The 17119-nt window shown below is 43.0% G+C and overlaps 1 protein-coding gene across 7 annotated transcripts; it reads right to left on the bottom strand.

Moving 5' to 3' along the window:
* Positions 1 to 719: 719 nt before the first annotated feature.
* On the bottom strand, positions 720 to 14129 carry LOC137123368 (phosphofurin acidic cluster sorting protein 2-like). 7 transcript variants are annotated; one of them, XM_067496998.1, is made up of 24 exons: positions 13708 to 14119; positions 11518 to 11605; positions 11084 to 11173; positions 10787 to 10912; positions 9900 to 10062; positions 9677 to 9768; positions 9250 to 9309; positions 9119 to 9178; positions 8815 to 8966; positions 8185 to 8275; positions 7566 to 7643; positions 7385 to 7473; positions 6781 to 6913; positions 6561 to 6665; positions 6382 to 6482; positions 6143 to 6297; positions 5946 to 6062; positions 3302 to 3410; positions 3032 to 3074; positions 2549 to 2594; positions 2333 to 2426; positions 2063 to 2250; positions 1596 to 1706; positions 720 to 1293 (listed from the first exon to the last, which is right to left on the bottom strand). In XM_067496998.1, the coding sequence occupies exons 1-24, from the start codon at positions 13881 to 13883 to the stop codon at positions 1181 to 1183; spliced, it is 2580 nt and encodes an 859-aa protein (XP_067353099.1). In that variant the 5' UTR covers positions 13884 to 14119; the 3' UTR covers positions 720 to 1180. The 7 variants fall into 7 exon arrangements, 6 of the variants coding, with proteins under 6 accessions (XP_067353099.1, XP_067353100.1, XP_067353101.1 ...); XM_067496999.1 differs by having other exon boundaries at positions 9119 to 9175; XM_067497000.1 differs by having other exon boundaries at positions 3302 to 3404; positions 13708 to 14118.
* Positions 14130 to 17119: the final 2990 nt, after the last annotated feature.

Raw genomic sequence — 17119 nt, 5'->3', positions numbered from 1 at the left:
CGGGGGGCTCAATGGGTAGATCATTGGGTTGGATTGCAGAAGACCATATGACTCCACCAGGTGTGGCCCTGCCCAACCATCAAGAGCCAGCTTGGTGCCAGTCTCAAGCCCGGATAAAAAAGTGGAGGGTTGTGGCAGGAAGTGCATCCAGTGTAAAAACTAATTCTGCTGTGGGGACCCCTGTGAAGGGACGAGCCGAGAGCCATTGAGCGTGTTGTCAGTTTTCTCGCAATCATAGCATTACTATGGGGAAAATCTGACACCAAATTAATTATATGTGGTCCACATGTGGATTTGGCTCTAGGTTTTATGCTGGATGCTCTTCGTGATTTCCCCCAGGTACTCCCCGTTTTCTCCCACAGTCCAAAGACATGCATGTTAGGTCCATCTGTGTATGTCTCTCTGTGTTGGCACTGAGACAGACTGGAGACCTGTGCAGGGTTGACTCAACCTCTCACCCAATGACCACTGGGATAGACTCCAGCCCCCTATGACTGTGACCACTATATATGGAGTTTGTCCAATAGCAGCTGCTAAGTGTAATTTGATTTAAATGCTATATTACACACTGACAAATTTACCAGTAAACACATCCCATGAACAGTTTCATTATAATTTCTGCCTATTTCCATGAGAGTACGTACTTAAAGTCTTACCTCTCTTTTCTATCTCTGGCGTTTTATGATATAAAGCAATAAAACTGAAACTGTGAACATAGACACTTGGTTTCCAGATCTGTTTATTGTTTCCAGTTTTCCACAGATTTTACAAAAGTGCTAAATGTAGGTTTAAAGGGTTAAACTGCAGCAATGTGCAGCTGTGAGAGGAAGTAATGCAAACACAAGATCATCTAGTTCCTGGTCAAATGTTGAGTTTAGACTCAAATACATTTGACAGGAGGTCTGAGGTACAAGTACACTCAAACCAGTTTTCCAGTCCACATCAACTTTGAACTTTGATGTTCTGAAAGAGCTGATGTTTGAGCTGCTCCTTATACACAGGGACACACTGTCTGTCTCTGTGTAGATGCTTTGTGTCTCTTTGCAGTTATGTTATGAATCTCATTGGTCCTTGCATGGATGTCACATCTGTTACATCTACAAACAGAGGCCATCACGTTGTATCCATTTGTAGATGTATAGTGTGTGGTGAGTTGAAAGGACAATATCAGGTTGGAGCTTCAGGGTTTGTTGTATCCAAAGATACCAACAGGAAAGTGTTTGACGTGTGTCGGCCACTGAGCAGCGAGCTGGAAAAACTTGACATCGTTCCACTCAACGCCGTCTATACACACTGAGACACAGAGAGGCATCATGTTACCTTCTCACATCACTCAGCTCATCAGCTATTAAAGTAGCTTCACATCAATGAGAAGAATTCAGCTCAGAAATAAATGTTCACAGTCAACTTCACATGTTTACACACTACTTCTTTTTAAGTCTTTCAGTATTTATTAGTAATAAAAACTGATTGAACACTTAAGTAGTGTTGAGCAGTAATGCAGTGCTGCACTAGTGATTACCTGACGTTTGTCACACACAAATAAACAGTAAACCACCTTTAGCTACAGAGTGTGTGTGTTTGTGTGTGTTTACCTCTGAGCGTGTGCTGGTGTTTAGACGTACAGATCAACCTGCTGATTCCTTCAATCAGCTGACTCCTAGACTCCGCCTCCTTTTCCTTTGTCTTCTTACTGAGGAACATGACTGACACACATATCATCATCAGCAGCACTAGAGATAGGGTTTGTTGAAGCATTTATTCTAAACTTGCTATGCTGAGGAGACACAACTCCTCCTGTCCTTTTCATCAGATGACTCCACTGTCTCATCGTCTCTGCCTGCCACTTTGCAGAGAGACATCCTTCACTCAGTCTTTAAGAGTCCTGCTCTGTTCTTATCTGAACAACATCAGCATCAACTAAAGATCTTCAGTGATTGTCCCTACACAGACTACTTGAAATCTCCGGGTTTTGATTTTTGAATTCATTGGCAATAAACTGAGATTTACCGACCACATGTCCTCCGTCTCTCACATTGGTCCTCTATAACACTGTCCTCACCTTTCTTGTTCTTCTCCTTGGTCACCACTGTCATGCTCATCAGTTCTCCTCCACTGAGTCTCGACACCTGCAGACAGCGGAAGTTACTCTTCAGGGTGTTCTTCATCCCCACGTCCTTCCTCCGCTCTCCTCCTCCTGCCTGACTGCTCCAATAGTCCACCTGCAGACCCATCACCTCTCCTGGACAACTGAACAGAGACAAGGGGGAGACAAAGACAAAGGCTAAGATTTTGTCCTCCATCTTGAAAAACATCTGTAGACAGGAAATACCTGATGGAGGGGGAGGGTGGAGGTGTGGAGGTGATGCTGGTTGGTCCCCCCGATTGGGTAGGAGGGGATCCCAGTGTGATGTCATCGGAGTCCACTGTGGACAGAGAAGCCCGACATCCAGCCAATAACAGAATAATTGGATAATTTGAAACAAAATCAGAACTAAGACTGAATGCAAAGGTTGAGAAGGGACTGAGACAGGAGAATCTGGTCTACCTGAGGTCGTCATGAAGTTCTGCTCCACAATGCCAACCTTGACCAGCTGAGACACAAAAAACACAGAAGGTAAGTTTGAACTAGATCTTCTGAGCCAAGTGAAACAAAAACTCTAAAAATACAGTTTAAAATGTGATGTGGTATTTTATAAATCTCAATTCTTCCTGAACCTTTAGAAACATAAAAACCCCCAACCACAGAGTTTGTCCGGGGGTAAAACTTCTGTCTGTGAACTCAAGTTTGAGCCTGCCTCCTCTGGTGAAAACACAGGTAGAGGAACTACAGTAGATTCCTCAAACAGATCCAGTTCTCTGGGAAAAGGTTCTGTGGTGAAAACATGGTTGACATGGTGCATTTCATATGTCAACTTTTTTTTTAAACTTTTTGTTTATTAAATGTATGTTTTAGCTTCTAATTAACAACATTTCCCATGAGCCCGAGAGGTTTGTTGCAGTAATAATAATGACTGAAAGTACTTCTTACCCCGATAAAAGGAACAAACTTCTGACAGGAGTCGTCTTCATGGCTACAGAAGAAAAATCAAACAACTAGTGAAACAGACAGCACAGAGACACAACAACCAGCAGCATCAGAACCAGATCCATGTGGTGGTTAAAGAATTCTCCAGGAAGGGTCAAAATATGTGAGAAGCAGGACAAAGGTCAAATGAAGAGGACACATCAGATTGAGGTTTAAGATGCATCAGTATAATTTAGAAACAAAAGACAAAAGAGGTTACAACACGACACATACCTCTTGTATTTGCAGGTGAGCATGGCCTCTGAGATGGGAAACAGGTGAGAAACAGCAGCTCCAGACAAATATTGAGACACTCGACCTGCTACACCGACAGCATCTGATGCTCAGAAACAAAAAAACATTTTATTGATGAAAAGATGTATTTGAAATAGAAACTGCAGAATCCCTTCATCAATGTGTAAAATACTACTTTGTTTTGGAGGAAGTGAATGTAAATAGGTAGCAACATTCAGTGGTTAACAGGAAAAAATGTACAATGTTAATAATTATATAAATACATTTGTATGTGTCAATTCAACTACAAGGGGACACAAGACAGTGTCTTCTTGTGCCAGTCCCAAGTCTGGATAAATGCAGAGGGTTGTGTCAGGAAGGGCATCCGACGTAAAACACATGCCAAATTAAACATGCGAATCATGACTTTCAAATCAAAAATGACTCCCATACCGGACAGTCGTTAACAACGACCGCCACTGGTGCTGTTGACCTACAGGGTACCGGTGAAAATTGGACTACTGTTGGTCTTAGAAGGAGAGGAGGAAGGTGTGTTCGTAGGCAGAGAGAGAAGAGGAAAGCTAAGAATGTAGGACTGACAGTAGGGACTTTGAATGTTGGGACTATGACAGGGAAGGATAGAGAGTTGATTGACATGATGCAGAGAAGGAAGGTGGACATACTGTGTGTCCAGGAGACCAGGTGGAAAAGTAGCAAGGCTAGAAGCTTAAGAGCAGGGTTTAAGTTGTTCTACCGTGGGTCAGATAGGATGAGAAATGGAGTAGGAGTTATACTGAAAGAGGAGTTTGTGAGGAATGTTCTAGAGGTGAAAAGAGTATCAGACAGGTTGATAAGTCCGAAGCTGGAAACTGAAGGCATCAGGTGATGTTCAACGTTGTAAGTGGTTATGCCCCACAGGTAGGATGTGAGTTAGAAGAGAAGGCGAAATTCTGGAGGGAGTTAGAGGAAGTGATGCAGATGCACTCAGGTGGGCTACATCTTGTGTAGGCCTTGTAATCTGAAAGCGATCAGTGACTGCAAAGTATTGGTAGGGGAGAGTGTAGCCAGACAACACAGGATGGTGGTGTGTAAAATGATGCTGGTGGTATAAAGATAGATAAAGAGTACAAAGGCAGAGCAAAGGACAAAGTGGTGGAAGTTGAAAAAGGAAGAATTCAGGGTTTTCAGGGAGGAACTGAGACGGACAGCGGTTTGGAAGTGCTTCCAGATGACTGGACCACTACAGCTAATGTGATCAGGGAGACAGGTAGGAGGGTACTCGGTGTGTCATCTGGAAAGAGGAAAGTGGACAAGGAGACTTGGTGGTGGAACGAGGAAGTTCAGGAGTGTATACAGAGAAAGAGGTTAGCTAAGAAGAAGTGGGACACTGAGAGGACTGAAGAGAGTAGACAGGAGTACAGGGAGATGCAGCGTAAGGTGAAGGTAGAGGTGGCAAAGGCCAAACAAAGAGCATATGAGGACTTGTATGCTAGGTTGGACACTAAAGAGGGAGAGGTGGATTTGTACAGGTTGGCCAGACAAAGAGATAGAGATGGAAAGGATGTGCAGCAGGTTAGTGTGATTAAAGATAAGGATGGAAATGTATTGACAGGTGCCAAGAGTGTGATGGTTAGATGAAAGGAGAACTTTGAAGAGTTGATGAACGAGGAAAATGAAAGGGAACAAAGAGTAGAAGAGGTGACTGGTGTGGAGCAGGAAGTAGCAAAGAATACATGTGTGTGAATGAGAAGGACCCAGGGGTAACGGTGAGGTTACAGGGAGCAGAGGTGAAGAAGATGCAGGACTTTAAGTACTTAGGGTCAACGATTGAAAGCAACGGAGAGTGTGGAAAAGAGGTGAAGAGGTGAGTGCAGGCAGGTTGGAACTGGTGGAGAAAAGTGTCAGGTGTGTTGTGTGATAAAAGAGTATCAGCGAGAATAAAAGGAAAGATGTTCAAGACGGTGGTGAGACCAGAGATGTTGTTCGGCTTAGAGACAGTGGCACTGAAGAAAAGACAGGAGGCAGAGCTGGAGGTAGCAGAGCTTAAGATGTTGAGGTTCTCTTTGGGAGTGACAAGGACGGACAGGATCAGAATTGAGGACATCAGAGGGACAGCTCATGTTAGATGTGTTGCAGATAAAGTCAGAGAGGCCAGATTGAGGTGGTTTGAACATGTTCAGAGGAGAAACTGTGAATATATCGGTAGAAGGATGCTGAGGTTGGAGCTGCCAGGCAGGAGGTCTAGAGGAAGACCAAAGAGGAGATTTATGGATGTAGTGAGAGACGACATGAAGTTAGTTTGTGTGAGTGAAGAGGATGCAGAGGACAGGGTTAGATGGAGGCACATGATTCGGTGTGGTGACCCCTGAAAGGGAACAGCCGAAAGGAAAAGAAGAAGATTTGTATGTGTCAAATTTTTTTTGTTAGTTTTCGGTCATATTTTCTGGCATATGAATAATTACCATCACATTTACTTTGTGTTTCATAAATAAACCAAATCAGATTAATCAGGAACCAGTTTAGCAGGAGAAGTGTTTGCCTATAAACAGACTGTGAGGGACTGTGATATATTTGATCTGATGGTGGCTCAAAAGGTCAGAGGTCATCAACATTTCTGTGATGTCATGTCCTCTAAGAGACATACTGATAACATGAGGAGGAGGCTCCAGACGGCCAAACAGCTCCCTCCAGCTGACATCCATGAACAGGCTGCTGAATTTAGCATCCAGGGAGGCCAGGATCTTGGCCAGCGGGTGGACTCCTGGTGTGGTGAGGAAGACACTGAGCATCATGGGAAAGTTTATACATCACAAGATCATGTATGTTTAAGTCCTTTCTTACCAACGGGGAGGATCAGGAAGCGGAGGTAGTTCAGCCAATCAGAAGTCTTGCTGGCCAGCTGCTCTACAAAGCAGCAGAGGACATTGCTGAGGTAAGTCTGATCTCCCCCCACCACCACCTTCACCGTAGGTGGTGTCTGCGAGTTACAGTTACAGCTGGAAGACACGTCCATGTTGTAGTTTAGACACAATAGAAGGTTCTGATAAATTAGATGTTGGTCAGTTTTAGCTGGTCCTTACAATCTTTGGATGCGGCTGATGATGGCACTGAACGCCGCCTGGACATCAGCTGTGGAGACTGTGCAGACGATCGCCTGATCGAAAAGAACGTCTGACAGATACTGGAGAGACAGGAGGACAGAATCTGTTTAGTGTAATCAGTTTAGTCTACAGGAGACATGATGGATAGAGAGACAGACCTGTCCCTGCCAGTCAGTGGTGTTGATCAGAATGATGGATTCAGGAAGCTGGTCCTCAGAAAACAGAATGTGGTTCAGCTGATCCAGGACAGACTTCCTAGCAACCTGATAAAAGACACAAACACACATCAGTACAGCTGTCCTTGTGTGGACTTTGAATACATGGCCTAGTCCAAAGTGAAACTTTGCTCGCCACACTGTCTCTGTCTGTCTGTCTCACCTGTAAAGGAGGTATCCTGGAGTCCGATGATGTCTCACTGTCCACACTGCTGGTTCTGTCTGTCCCTTTGGAGTTTTGTCTGTCCTTCATAGAGATGTTTCTTTGATGGCGAGACACCTGACTTCCTGTCTTACTGTAAACGGAGCAAATAAATGATACATTTTTGTGTTTGTTGTCTCTGTGTTGTGAAGCTGTTGGTTCAAATGTTTATAATGAAAAATGAAGCACATGTTTGTTCATTTGTGCAGGTGTGGACAGGTAAGTGGTTCCAGACTGAATCCAGAATCTGCTGATTATCCATTGGCATGGCTGGTTTACTGCTGGATACTCCATTTAGAGATAAATGTACGCACATACTTACCAGTTCAGGTTTTTCTATCATTATGTCTACTCTACTAATAAGAGAACCAGCTCCTCTCTGAAACTGTTTGGACACAGGAGGATTTATCACAGGATTGTGTATTAGACTGAGTTACTTTTAGTCACGTATTCCTAATAAAGTGACAGCTGAGTGTTTGTACTGTAAACACAACCTAGTGTCCAAACACAGTTTGATTACATAAGTGTTTAGGCCATGGAGAGTGTGTCTCTGTGTATAAAGTACCTTGGTGACAAGTGTATATGTGACTCAGTTTTACTGAGTTTTGCAGCCGGGGCTGCTTCTGTTCCCATGGCAACATTCTCCTCTTCATCCTGTGGAGAGAAGGAGAAGATGATGCAGTAGAAAATGCTGCAGAGTGTGTGTGTGTCAGTGTTTGTGAAGCCAGTCTGTGGTCCAGACTCACAGTGGGGATGGTCTCCTCCCCTCTGGACTCATCAGGTCCTCGAGGGCCCTGGTCTTCAGCAGGCAGCATCTCTGCAGCCTGGTTAAACAATAGACAAAGAGAAGTTAGAGAGTGTGAGCTGCAGAGGGCAGCAGAGTTCAGCTGCTGTCTGTGAACCAGCGTTTGGAGCATGAACACTATTTGTCCTTTGCTGTTTTCTTTGCTCTCACAATGTTGTTGCATCATGTCCTCACAGAATCGTTCACAAACATATCAGGAAGTAAATCCACAGTCTGTAGAACTTAGTCTACATCAGATGGGTGGGTTCTTTGCTCTTCTTGTATTAGACTCGGTGATCGTCAGTCAACGATCAGTGAGCAATGAGCTAAGGAGAGAATCATATGTTGCTAAATGATGAACTTCAGTCCAAACCTGTTTCAACTGAAGAAATGAAGATTCTGACTTGACTTTACCTGATTCTACATATAAAACACAGTTGGGGTCTCCTCTGATCTACAGTCATGCTGGCTTCATTAGGCCTCAAACATCTGTTACCCCACTTCACTTTAATGATCCTCAGGTAAAACTCTGATGGTTGTGTTTGCTCGTTTCTCTGAGCAGCGGCATCGGTTTTACTCACAGCTGCAGGTTGATCTCTCTGACTCCTCTGACTGTGCAGACTCCGGACCTCAGTCTGAGAGCTGGACTGAGAAACGCCCTCGAAGAACGGCCTAAAACCACAGAGTGGAATCAACAGGTACAGTGTGAGCAGAGTGGCAAAGTGCAGCCTGTTAAATGAACCCAAAGCCTGAGGAACCTGCATTTTAATTCAGGTTTTGACTGATAGGACTGATTGACATAAATATGTTGATGAAGAAATTCATTTGACTCTTTTTGCTATGTTAAAATAAAATCATGACTGCAAATGTTTCTCCTGAGTGCTGGTTTCATGTGGTCCTACAAGAAAACATGTGATCCAGGTCATCTTTAAAATACTCTGGAACCTGATCTCAGTCAGCATAGAGCTGATTGTTGACAGGAGGACCCGGCTCCAGATAATGTGGCCGGTCCAACTGTCCCGTTAAGCAGAGCCAGGCTCAGTTCTCTAGGAGCAAGATCTTGTGTTGGAAAAGTATCAGACGGATTCATGAACATCTGAATCAGCATCTGATGATGTTTACAGACATAATCCAACCAGTCCTAGAGGATGTTGTTTGTACGATGTACAGGCTGAACCTGTGGATGTCAGACATGTTTCAGCTGATCTGACCTCAGTTTGGGTTTGGGCGTGCTTAGGATGCTGTCATTGTCATCCAGCTCAGGGCCACTGTCGCTCGGATTGTAAACCTCCAGACTGTCATAGAGAAGGTCCAGGTCCTCTTCAGCCTCCTGACTCTGACCAACGGGGTCAGAGTCCAGAACCTGCAGGACAAGAGCTGATTAGACAAAGTGTTTACACAGCAGGTTTTACTTTCCACCTCAGGCTGCAAATCAGTGAGTAGAGACTTTAAAATTAAACCTCTGAATAAATAAGACGCTTTTGTCCTGAAGGTGACCCAGTGTTGACTACAAACCTCGTCAGAGACTTTGAATCTTTTTAACAGAGCCACAAACTTCTGTTTGAAGTTCGGCTGCTGAAAGACAAAGAAACAGTCAGAACAAGTTCATACAGTCTCTAGTCAAACTGTGTGTTAGCAGAACTCACCTGAGTTCTGTGGGTCTTCTTCATCTTTCCCTGAACATCATCATCGTCTTCGTACATGTCCTGGAAAACAAAAAGAGGGAAAGTGTCAAAAAAAAAGGGGAGACAGAAGGAGAACGAGGACCTGTAAGAAAAATAAATTAATTGTTCTCTTCATATTTAATCCCAAAGCTCTGGGACAGGTGTGTTCTCTGTTGGACAGGTGTGTCCTCTGTGTCAGTGAGTCTCAATCCTAATCCTCATGGACCTCCCGTTCTGCTACTTTCTAGCTCTACCCACTTCTGTTCACCTGGATCAGGTGAGTTCAGTCAGTCAGAAGCTGAAAGACATCAATCCAAGTTGTCTTCAAAACTCCCCCCTGATTTAAGATGGTGTCCAGTACTGAGGACCCGTGCTATGTGAGACAGGTCTGTTGTCAGCTGTCAGTCACCTGAGGCCGGACTGCGTCATCACTTCCTTCCTGTTCAGAAGAGAAGCTATCATCATCATCCTCCCAGTAGTTCTCCATGTCTGGGGACTGATCTGTCCAAACACAACAACAGCCTCATCAGCAGCATGTCTTTTCCTTTTCTGGCTGAGTGTTTTTTTACCCACAGGCCCGTGTGGGCCTGATGCTGTCTGACAGACAGAAGTCAGCGTCTTTGTTCTCCTACCTGAGGCCTTTGTCTTGTTGTCATGGTGACTGCTCGTGTCCTCCTGCTCGATTGGCTGGCTAGAAAGAGAGAGGACGCTGAGTTCAGCTGCATGTACCAAAGCATCCTTGAGGTTGCTATGGAGACAGAGGATCTGGGCTCCATCTGTTGGATGCTGCATCACCTGGGACAGGATACACACACACACACACACACAGTGTGGGCGGTTGTTTGTGTTTTAGTGTCTCTGAAGCCTGATAAAGTTTTGCTGTCACTTCTGTTACAGACCTGAAACACATTTTTATTGTTTACAGTCGAATGGAAGTCATGTTTAATGCAACGCACCATCGACTGCTTCCTTATTTATGAGCTTCAAAAAGTGAAAAAGACGATTTTATTTTTGTTACACATGGATTTTATGTTTCTAGTGTTTTTATTCAAAGAGATTCACACGTTGAATCATCAGTGAATGATCATGTCTGTGGTTAGTGGATTACCTGTCCAAACACACCTACCCAGCTAATTAAGGCATTTGTCTTTCAGTTGAGACATGAAGAACAACAGAACACAACAGGTTCACAACTAGCTAGACACCGTGGATCTTTAACCGATGAAATACTTTAAATCTGAAGATTCCAGACCTGTGTTTACATTAACTACCACAGAGATGTTTGGAGCTAAATCCTAACATCATCAATACACCTGAGGCTTATGGGAATATGTCCCATCTAAAACCGAGGAGGACACATTAAAATGGGCTGATGATGGAGCGGGTGGATCAATACATAGGAGTTATTACAATTTATCCTAAGAGGAGTCTGAGTGTCTGTGTTAGAGTACAAATATTAGGAACTGTCCTCTGAGGACTGTGAATGTCATAGAAACACATCCAACATCTGTTGTCGTACCTCAGCCATGTTGATGACACCCACTGCAAGGGTTTTGTAGCCCCTTATGGTTCGGTTCTTGTATCTTTTCCTCCTCTGCAACATCACATGCAGACGGTTAGCATCTCGCTTCAGGAAGTGAGGATACTGAAGGACAGAGAGACACATACAGAAGCTCAAGGCATTGTCAACACAAAAATAAAATGTGTGAGGTGCAGAGTCATCAGGACTCATTCTGTGGGCAGCAGGAACCTCCAGCTTAGATACCTTATAAGAATAGTTCATATGATAAAGAAATAAAAATGAATCTGTGTGAACCTGCAGTGAGAAAGTGAGCTCCAGGTCTGTCTCCATCAGGCCATCAGGAGGCAGAAGGTACTCATTGGATCTCAAAGTTCGTTTAGAGCCCTGAGACATGGACATGGAAACAGAGAAAGGATCAGATCATCATTAGTGTTAAACTCACCAGAGGTCAATGAATTAAGGTCAATGTCTCTGAATAACCTGAAAGCTTATCCCCATCATCAGACCAACATTTATTCTTTGGGTTTCTGAGCAAATAGCTTCAGAACTTAAGGAACCCATCTGCCTCGGCTCTTTGCTGGGTTTACTGTTAACATCAGGGGGGTAACAAGCTAAACATTAGCATGTAGCTCAAAGCACAAAGCTGTGACACGTCAAGAGAAAAACCATAAAAAGGTGGAACGTCCACTGCACAGAGCTGATAGAGCTTTTCAGCAGCCTGGTCTCACCTGGATCTTCACAGCGATGACAATGGAGCTCAGCTCTTTGTCCAGCTGCTTGAAAACCATCAGCTTCTTCAGAGTCAGACTGCACAACCTGGAGACGACACATCAGACAGGAAATACAGTCAGTGTCTGCTCCTGGGTCTTCATGAACCTAAATTCTGCTGAAATATTGGTTCTCCAGAAAAAGAACTGACAGTCAGGATGATGCGTTAGTGTTTTTTATTTGAATCAATTTTATTCAGTATCTGCAGACTGTCTTCCAGCAGAGCAACACACTGAGGACATGAGACAGCGAAGACATTTGCAGGTTGTGTCTCTTTCAATCCATGTTTCTCATTTCTTTGCAGTGTTCAAGGTCAAAGCAATAAGGATTCATCCTCTGGGGACAATGACCAAATGTAATTAAAGACACTGAAAAGTGATTTGTAAACATGCTTATGTTCATGAGACCTAAAGGAATTAATTATATTCCCATTAAAAGTTAAACTCCTACACCCGTCAGAGGAGCTGTTCTGTGAGTCTGTTGACCTGGTCCTCCTGAGATCTCATTAGACCAGGATTCTACAGGGTCCTGCACACAGGAGCTTCCTCTCAACGTCTGCCAACAGGACCTCAAACTGCCAATGCCGCTAATACCTGCTGTACTCAGACTCAGGGCTCAGTAAACTGTGTAATTACTCACTGAACAAGCTCTGAGATCCTTCACCACTAACACAAAACCTCTAAAACCTGTTCCCAGCAGGGACAAATATGACATCATCCCTGAGCAAAAGTACACATGGACTGGTAAAATAGAATACTAAGTTGTTCAACACAAACGACTCTGTCTTTGTTTTAGGAATTGAAATATTTTTATGAGATGGTTTTAAGGATTCACACATTGTTTGGATCAGCACATTACTTCTGCTGATCAGAAAAACACAAACAATTACAGCAAACTTCTCCTTAGAAAAAAGATAACAAGCAATTTTCTTCATTTAGTCTGAATGGTTCTGAAACAGATCCAGATCCACTACAAGACTTTAACATCATCTACAGATACACCTTCTTTTTACATTTAATATCAGACCATTTTGATATCATCTGATACAAATCATTGTCTTTAGAACCTCCAGTCCCGCTGATGTGATCTTTGCATGTTCTTATCTCCAAAGTGGATCTGACCTTTTAAGAGGATTATCTCCACCTGGCTAAGTTCATTAACTCCCACACAAACGCTCTGAATCTGATACAGACGGTGGAAATCAGAGAAAAAAAAACTGATCATCATCATGAGCCATCGGCTGTAATCGACGACAACCTGCTTTGTCCCTGATCTTCAGTCCAGAACCATGGACCTGTTGATCCAGGGTCAGTGAAATCAGGTCAAAGTTCTTCTTAAGTCTCCCTAAGCATTGTGGGAAATTTAGTTACTGCTCTCTGAGCTAAATGAAAAAAAGCTGCTTTAAAGGTGACAGGAGCACAGCAGCTTCTGGAGTCGTCTCAGTCCACATGGAGGGACAGAGTCCACAGACATAAATCAGCCAACACGTCTCCTTAATATTCAGGAAGAATTCTCTAAAGATTTAAAATCTGTTCATCTCTATAAAGTGAACTTGATTTCAGGTCTTTAAACTGTTTTTCATATGAAGAAAAAGGATCAGACGGATCTGCGACAGAAACCAGCTGATTAATATTATTCTGGTTGCAGATGTTTTCAATGATGACCAGCTGCACTGCACTGAGCTCAGCTCGGTCCAGGTCAGACATGGATCATCACACAGGTCCAGTGGTCCTGGTGGTGGACAGGACTCAGAAGGATCACTTGGATCAGTCTGCAGCTCCACAGCCCCACACACAAATTCTGCTGTGTTTTCTGGGACCCATCCAATAAAGTGTCAGTGTTGTGGCCATTGTGATGAAGAAGGGTCTATGGAAGAACTGATGGATCAGACTGACTCTGTTACAGGTATTAATAAACAGAAGATACTGTACAGTATGAGCTGAACAGTACTTCACTGTACTGAGCCTATTACTTCAGTGGCCTACAGTAAATGTACTTAGTTACTTTCCACTTTATTTAAATGGTTAATACAAGCATCACGTGACCAGAGTACAGTTACAGTAACGCGCGTTACCGCTACTAACAAATGAACCATCTGTGTTATCATGGGGGGGCTTCCTCCACCTCCAGCCGAACATTGATCCACTTACCTGGGCACGCAGCTCGGTGAGGACCGGTCGATCTCCCAGGTCGCAAACAGGTTCATGGGCACCGGGACCCAGCCATCCGCCTCCGCGGCACCATCGGATCCAGACCCCGGATCCACCGCCGGACTCGGTGGGAAAGCAGCGACTCGGAGTCTGCCTGTGTTCGCAGGCGCCGCCATGGTCCCGTCTGCGGCAGGTCGTTGTGAAGCCACCTGCTGATCCTCCAGTCCCGCTGAGGGGGGCGGAGCCGGATGGATGTGATTGGAGAGGAACCATGGTCCAAATCAGGAAGGGACACGACGGGGGACATGTAATTTAAACCAGAAATACTCCAGCTCCATACTCACGTACATTTCACAGACACTTCTGTACAGCATGATGGGCAGGATCATTGGATGAATGGAGTAAAAGGGACAAATAAAGTTTGTGTTTTCCATGTATCCGTCTCTGCCTCCCCCCTGCGGTCAAACACTTGAACTAAAGGAGGTTTTCCAGAGTCTCGCTGTAACATTTAAAGGACGAATTTAACCATTTTCTCAAATTAGTCACATTTACTAAAACCAACAATGAACTGTCTCTAGACTTTCGTAGACACTGTAACCATTTATTAGTTTGTTTGTGCTCTACTTTGGTGGGTGAAGTACTCAAAAACTGTACAACAATGTACTCAGTGACAGTTCTAATTAAGTAAAAGTAAGCACACACAGGCACTAAAACTTCAGGTTAGGGTTAAGTTAAAAGATACAGTATATGAAACCTAAATGCTACATAATCATTTAGACACAAAATGTCCTGCACTGGACCTGGAACCTCAGGCTCCTATGGGAATGTTCTGTGTCTACCATCCATTGTACCATCATTTTTAATGAGCTCTGACTGTTATAACTAGTAATGTAGACTTAAGCATTTCAGAGCACAACTTCCTTTGCGCATTGTTGTCTGGTCTGAGCTGTGATGTATTGGAGACATTTAAGGGCATTTGCTTTAACAGTAGCTGTATCATGTTGCCACCAGCATAGAGAGCCTAAAGAGACCCCAGTGGACACTTAATAAAAGTAAAAGGTACATCCCAAGAGGAAGAAGCAGGAACTGAAACTTATTCCAGCTGTAATCAGTTCATCTTCAGTTTCAGAGAACCACCCTCACATGTTCTAAACCATCTTCTGCAGCTGCAATAGTGAGAAAAAACACTTTATATAATATGAATGGCATCCATTCAAATTATATGACTTAAAGCCCTGAAAGTTTAGCGAAAGGTTCAGGGCAGCAGAACAGTGGAATGTGATAAATGTTCTAAAAATATGAACTTGGAGTGACATGTGAATCCTCCCACCCAGATTCAAAGCTCCACCTAAGCTGCTTGGTGTGTTTCGATTATAAAACCATCAGATCGAGGAGCAAAGAAAACTGATCATCAGCTGCTTCACTCTGCTCCCTGTAAACTGTTGTCATGGCCAGCAGTGGTGAGTCAAGATGTTATTTTAGTTTCCCTTTTAGTTATTTATCAACTTTTTCCTTTTAAAATCACTAAACATTTTAATAGTTTTAATTAAAAACTAAATAAATCGAAATGTTTGAGGTCGGTGCTAAAGGTTAAATACTGGGCAGACTGGTAAGGATGGCAGCCACACATACCAGCAGACAGAGGAGAATTCCAGAAGGTTTATTTAGTAAACCTCACAAACTGACATGAATACATCACAAGAAATAAGTGATTCATAACAAAAGATAGAAAAAGTGGCATCAGAATAAGTTAACAAACATGACAAGGTGAAACAGAAAAATTACATGTGAACCAGGCTGAGTGAAACGAGAGGTACGTAGTGTCGGGCAGATAAATGACCAGGTTGAGAGAGACAGAGACCTAGATAAATAACTAAAAACCTGGGAGCAGTGGTGGAGAAACGGAAACTTTCTGAAGCACTGAATCAACATAAAGCAAAATACGTTACAAATGGTTCAGTCTTTTGAAGCAAAGCTGAACAGAGTTAAAATGGCGACATCTGCTGGTGAAATCACTGGTTTTACACGTGAAGATGTTTTAACGCTGTTGTTGTCCAGCTCAGTAAAATGACATCACTTTAAACAGAATGAGAAGCTCACGTTTTTTGAAGCAAAGTGATGCATTTGCATATTAAATTTAGGTTCAAATTCATAGATTCGTTTCCATTTTAAACTGAATTTCTGTTTTTAAAGTGATGTTCATGTCCAAAAGATTTTTTTAATGTTTAAGCTTGACCAAAATGAATTCACATAAAACAACAATTACATTTTTTTTAATAATTAATGTTAGACAATTTCCATATAAGATCAATTACGTTGTTGAATCTTGAATCACTATCAGATGGTAACCCCCTAAACATGTACTGTAGCTAAGACATGGCTGCAGTTCACATGTGCTGTTTGTGACATTTTCCCCTTTAACTAGGCTGTTGTAGGGAAAACATGACACATTAAGCATAATTCATGCAGCCATTTGCTCCCTGATGGATCGATAGCCACAGTAAGTGCAGTAAAAGATAAAGACACTGACGCGTTCTACACATGCTCAATCCAAAACATGACAACTGTGGGCAGTTTCTCAGGCAGCTCAGTGATAAAATGTGTTTAACTGAACATGAAAAAGTGAAAAAATTTAAATGTTACATAAGTTCAATATATGAAACAAGCTGGTAGTTTACTTCTCTGACACACTGGCAGCTGCTGCAGACAGTCTGTGCAGACACAAGTGTAATTGGTCTAACTGGTGAGATGACAAAATGTATGTCGTGGACACAGTCACAAAAAATTGTTATTGCAATTTTTTCATTTTAAGCACAGAGTACAGCAGTCCTGAAATGTGGTCTGATCTTCACTGAAGTCTTAAAGACAAACAAACACAATATTTCACAAATAGTCATGATTTTTCATGTCTTAACATCAGGTGTTTGCAAACCTGGAGTCCAGTCAACAAGAATGGAGATGTGGTTTGGAAAAAGGTTGGAGCTAGTGTCAGTGTGCTGTTCACAAGTAGCGTCAGCTGATGTGTGAAAAAGGAATTTCAGAAGACATTGGATCAAGACTTTTTGAATTGTTGTAGCTGCATCTCAAAGACTTCAGATATTCATTAGTCAACACTTAGACATTTTGTCTATGAATGGAGGAGGTTTGTTTCTGTGGCTACTCTCCATAGAAGGTTCACTTCAAATGCACAAACAGAATGATTAGTGAGGTAAAAAAAGAACCTTAGAGTAACAGCTAAAGATGTTTTCCGCTGTACCGTCTGACTGCTAACAGATACAGCATTTAAACTGGGTGGGCGCCCAGAGGTGAAAGCTGTATAAACAGAACATAAATGACAATATAGTAATACAGAGCAGTAGAAGAACTAATATTACTAACATTTTTGCTTACTTGTGAGAGGTCATCTCCTGCA

The sequence above is a fragment of the Channa argus genome, chromosome 3 (assembly GCF_033026475.1).
Source record: "Channa argus isolate prfri chromosome 3, Channa argus male v1.0, whole genome shotgun sequence".
NCBI lineage: Eukaryota > Metazoa > Chordata > Actinopteri > Anabantiformes > Channidae > Channa > Channa argus.
Note: the sequence above shows the minus strand (reverse complement) of the source record. Positions and strands in the feature narration are given on the sequence as shown.

What these genes read in the sequence shown, in the direction of transcription:
- LOC137123368 (XM_067496998.1), bottom strand. Translation starts at nt 13,883, where the DNA reads ATGGCGGCGCCTGCGAACACAGGCAGACTCCGAGTCGCTGCTTTCCCA. An exon ending in ATGACGCAGTCCGGCCTCAG is followed by an intron (nt 9,310 to 9,676) that starts GTGACTGACAGC and finishes TTTGTTTTCCAG; the next exon opens with GACATGTACGAAGACGATGA. An exon ending in ACGCCCAAACCCAAACTGAG is followed by an intron (nt 8,276 to 8,814) that starts GTCAGATCAGCT and finishes CTGTGGTTTTAG; the next exon opens with GCCGTTCTTCGAGGGCGTTT.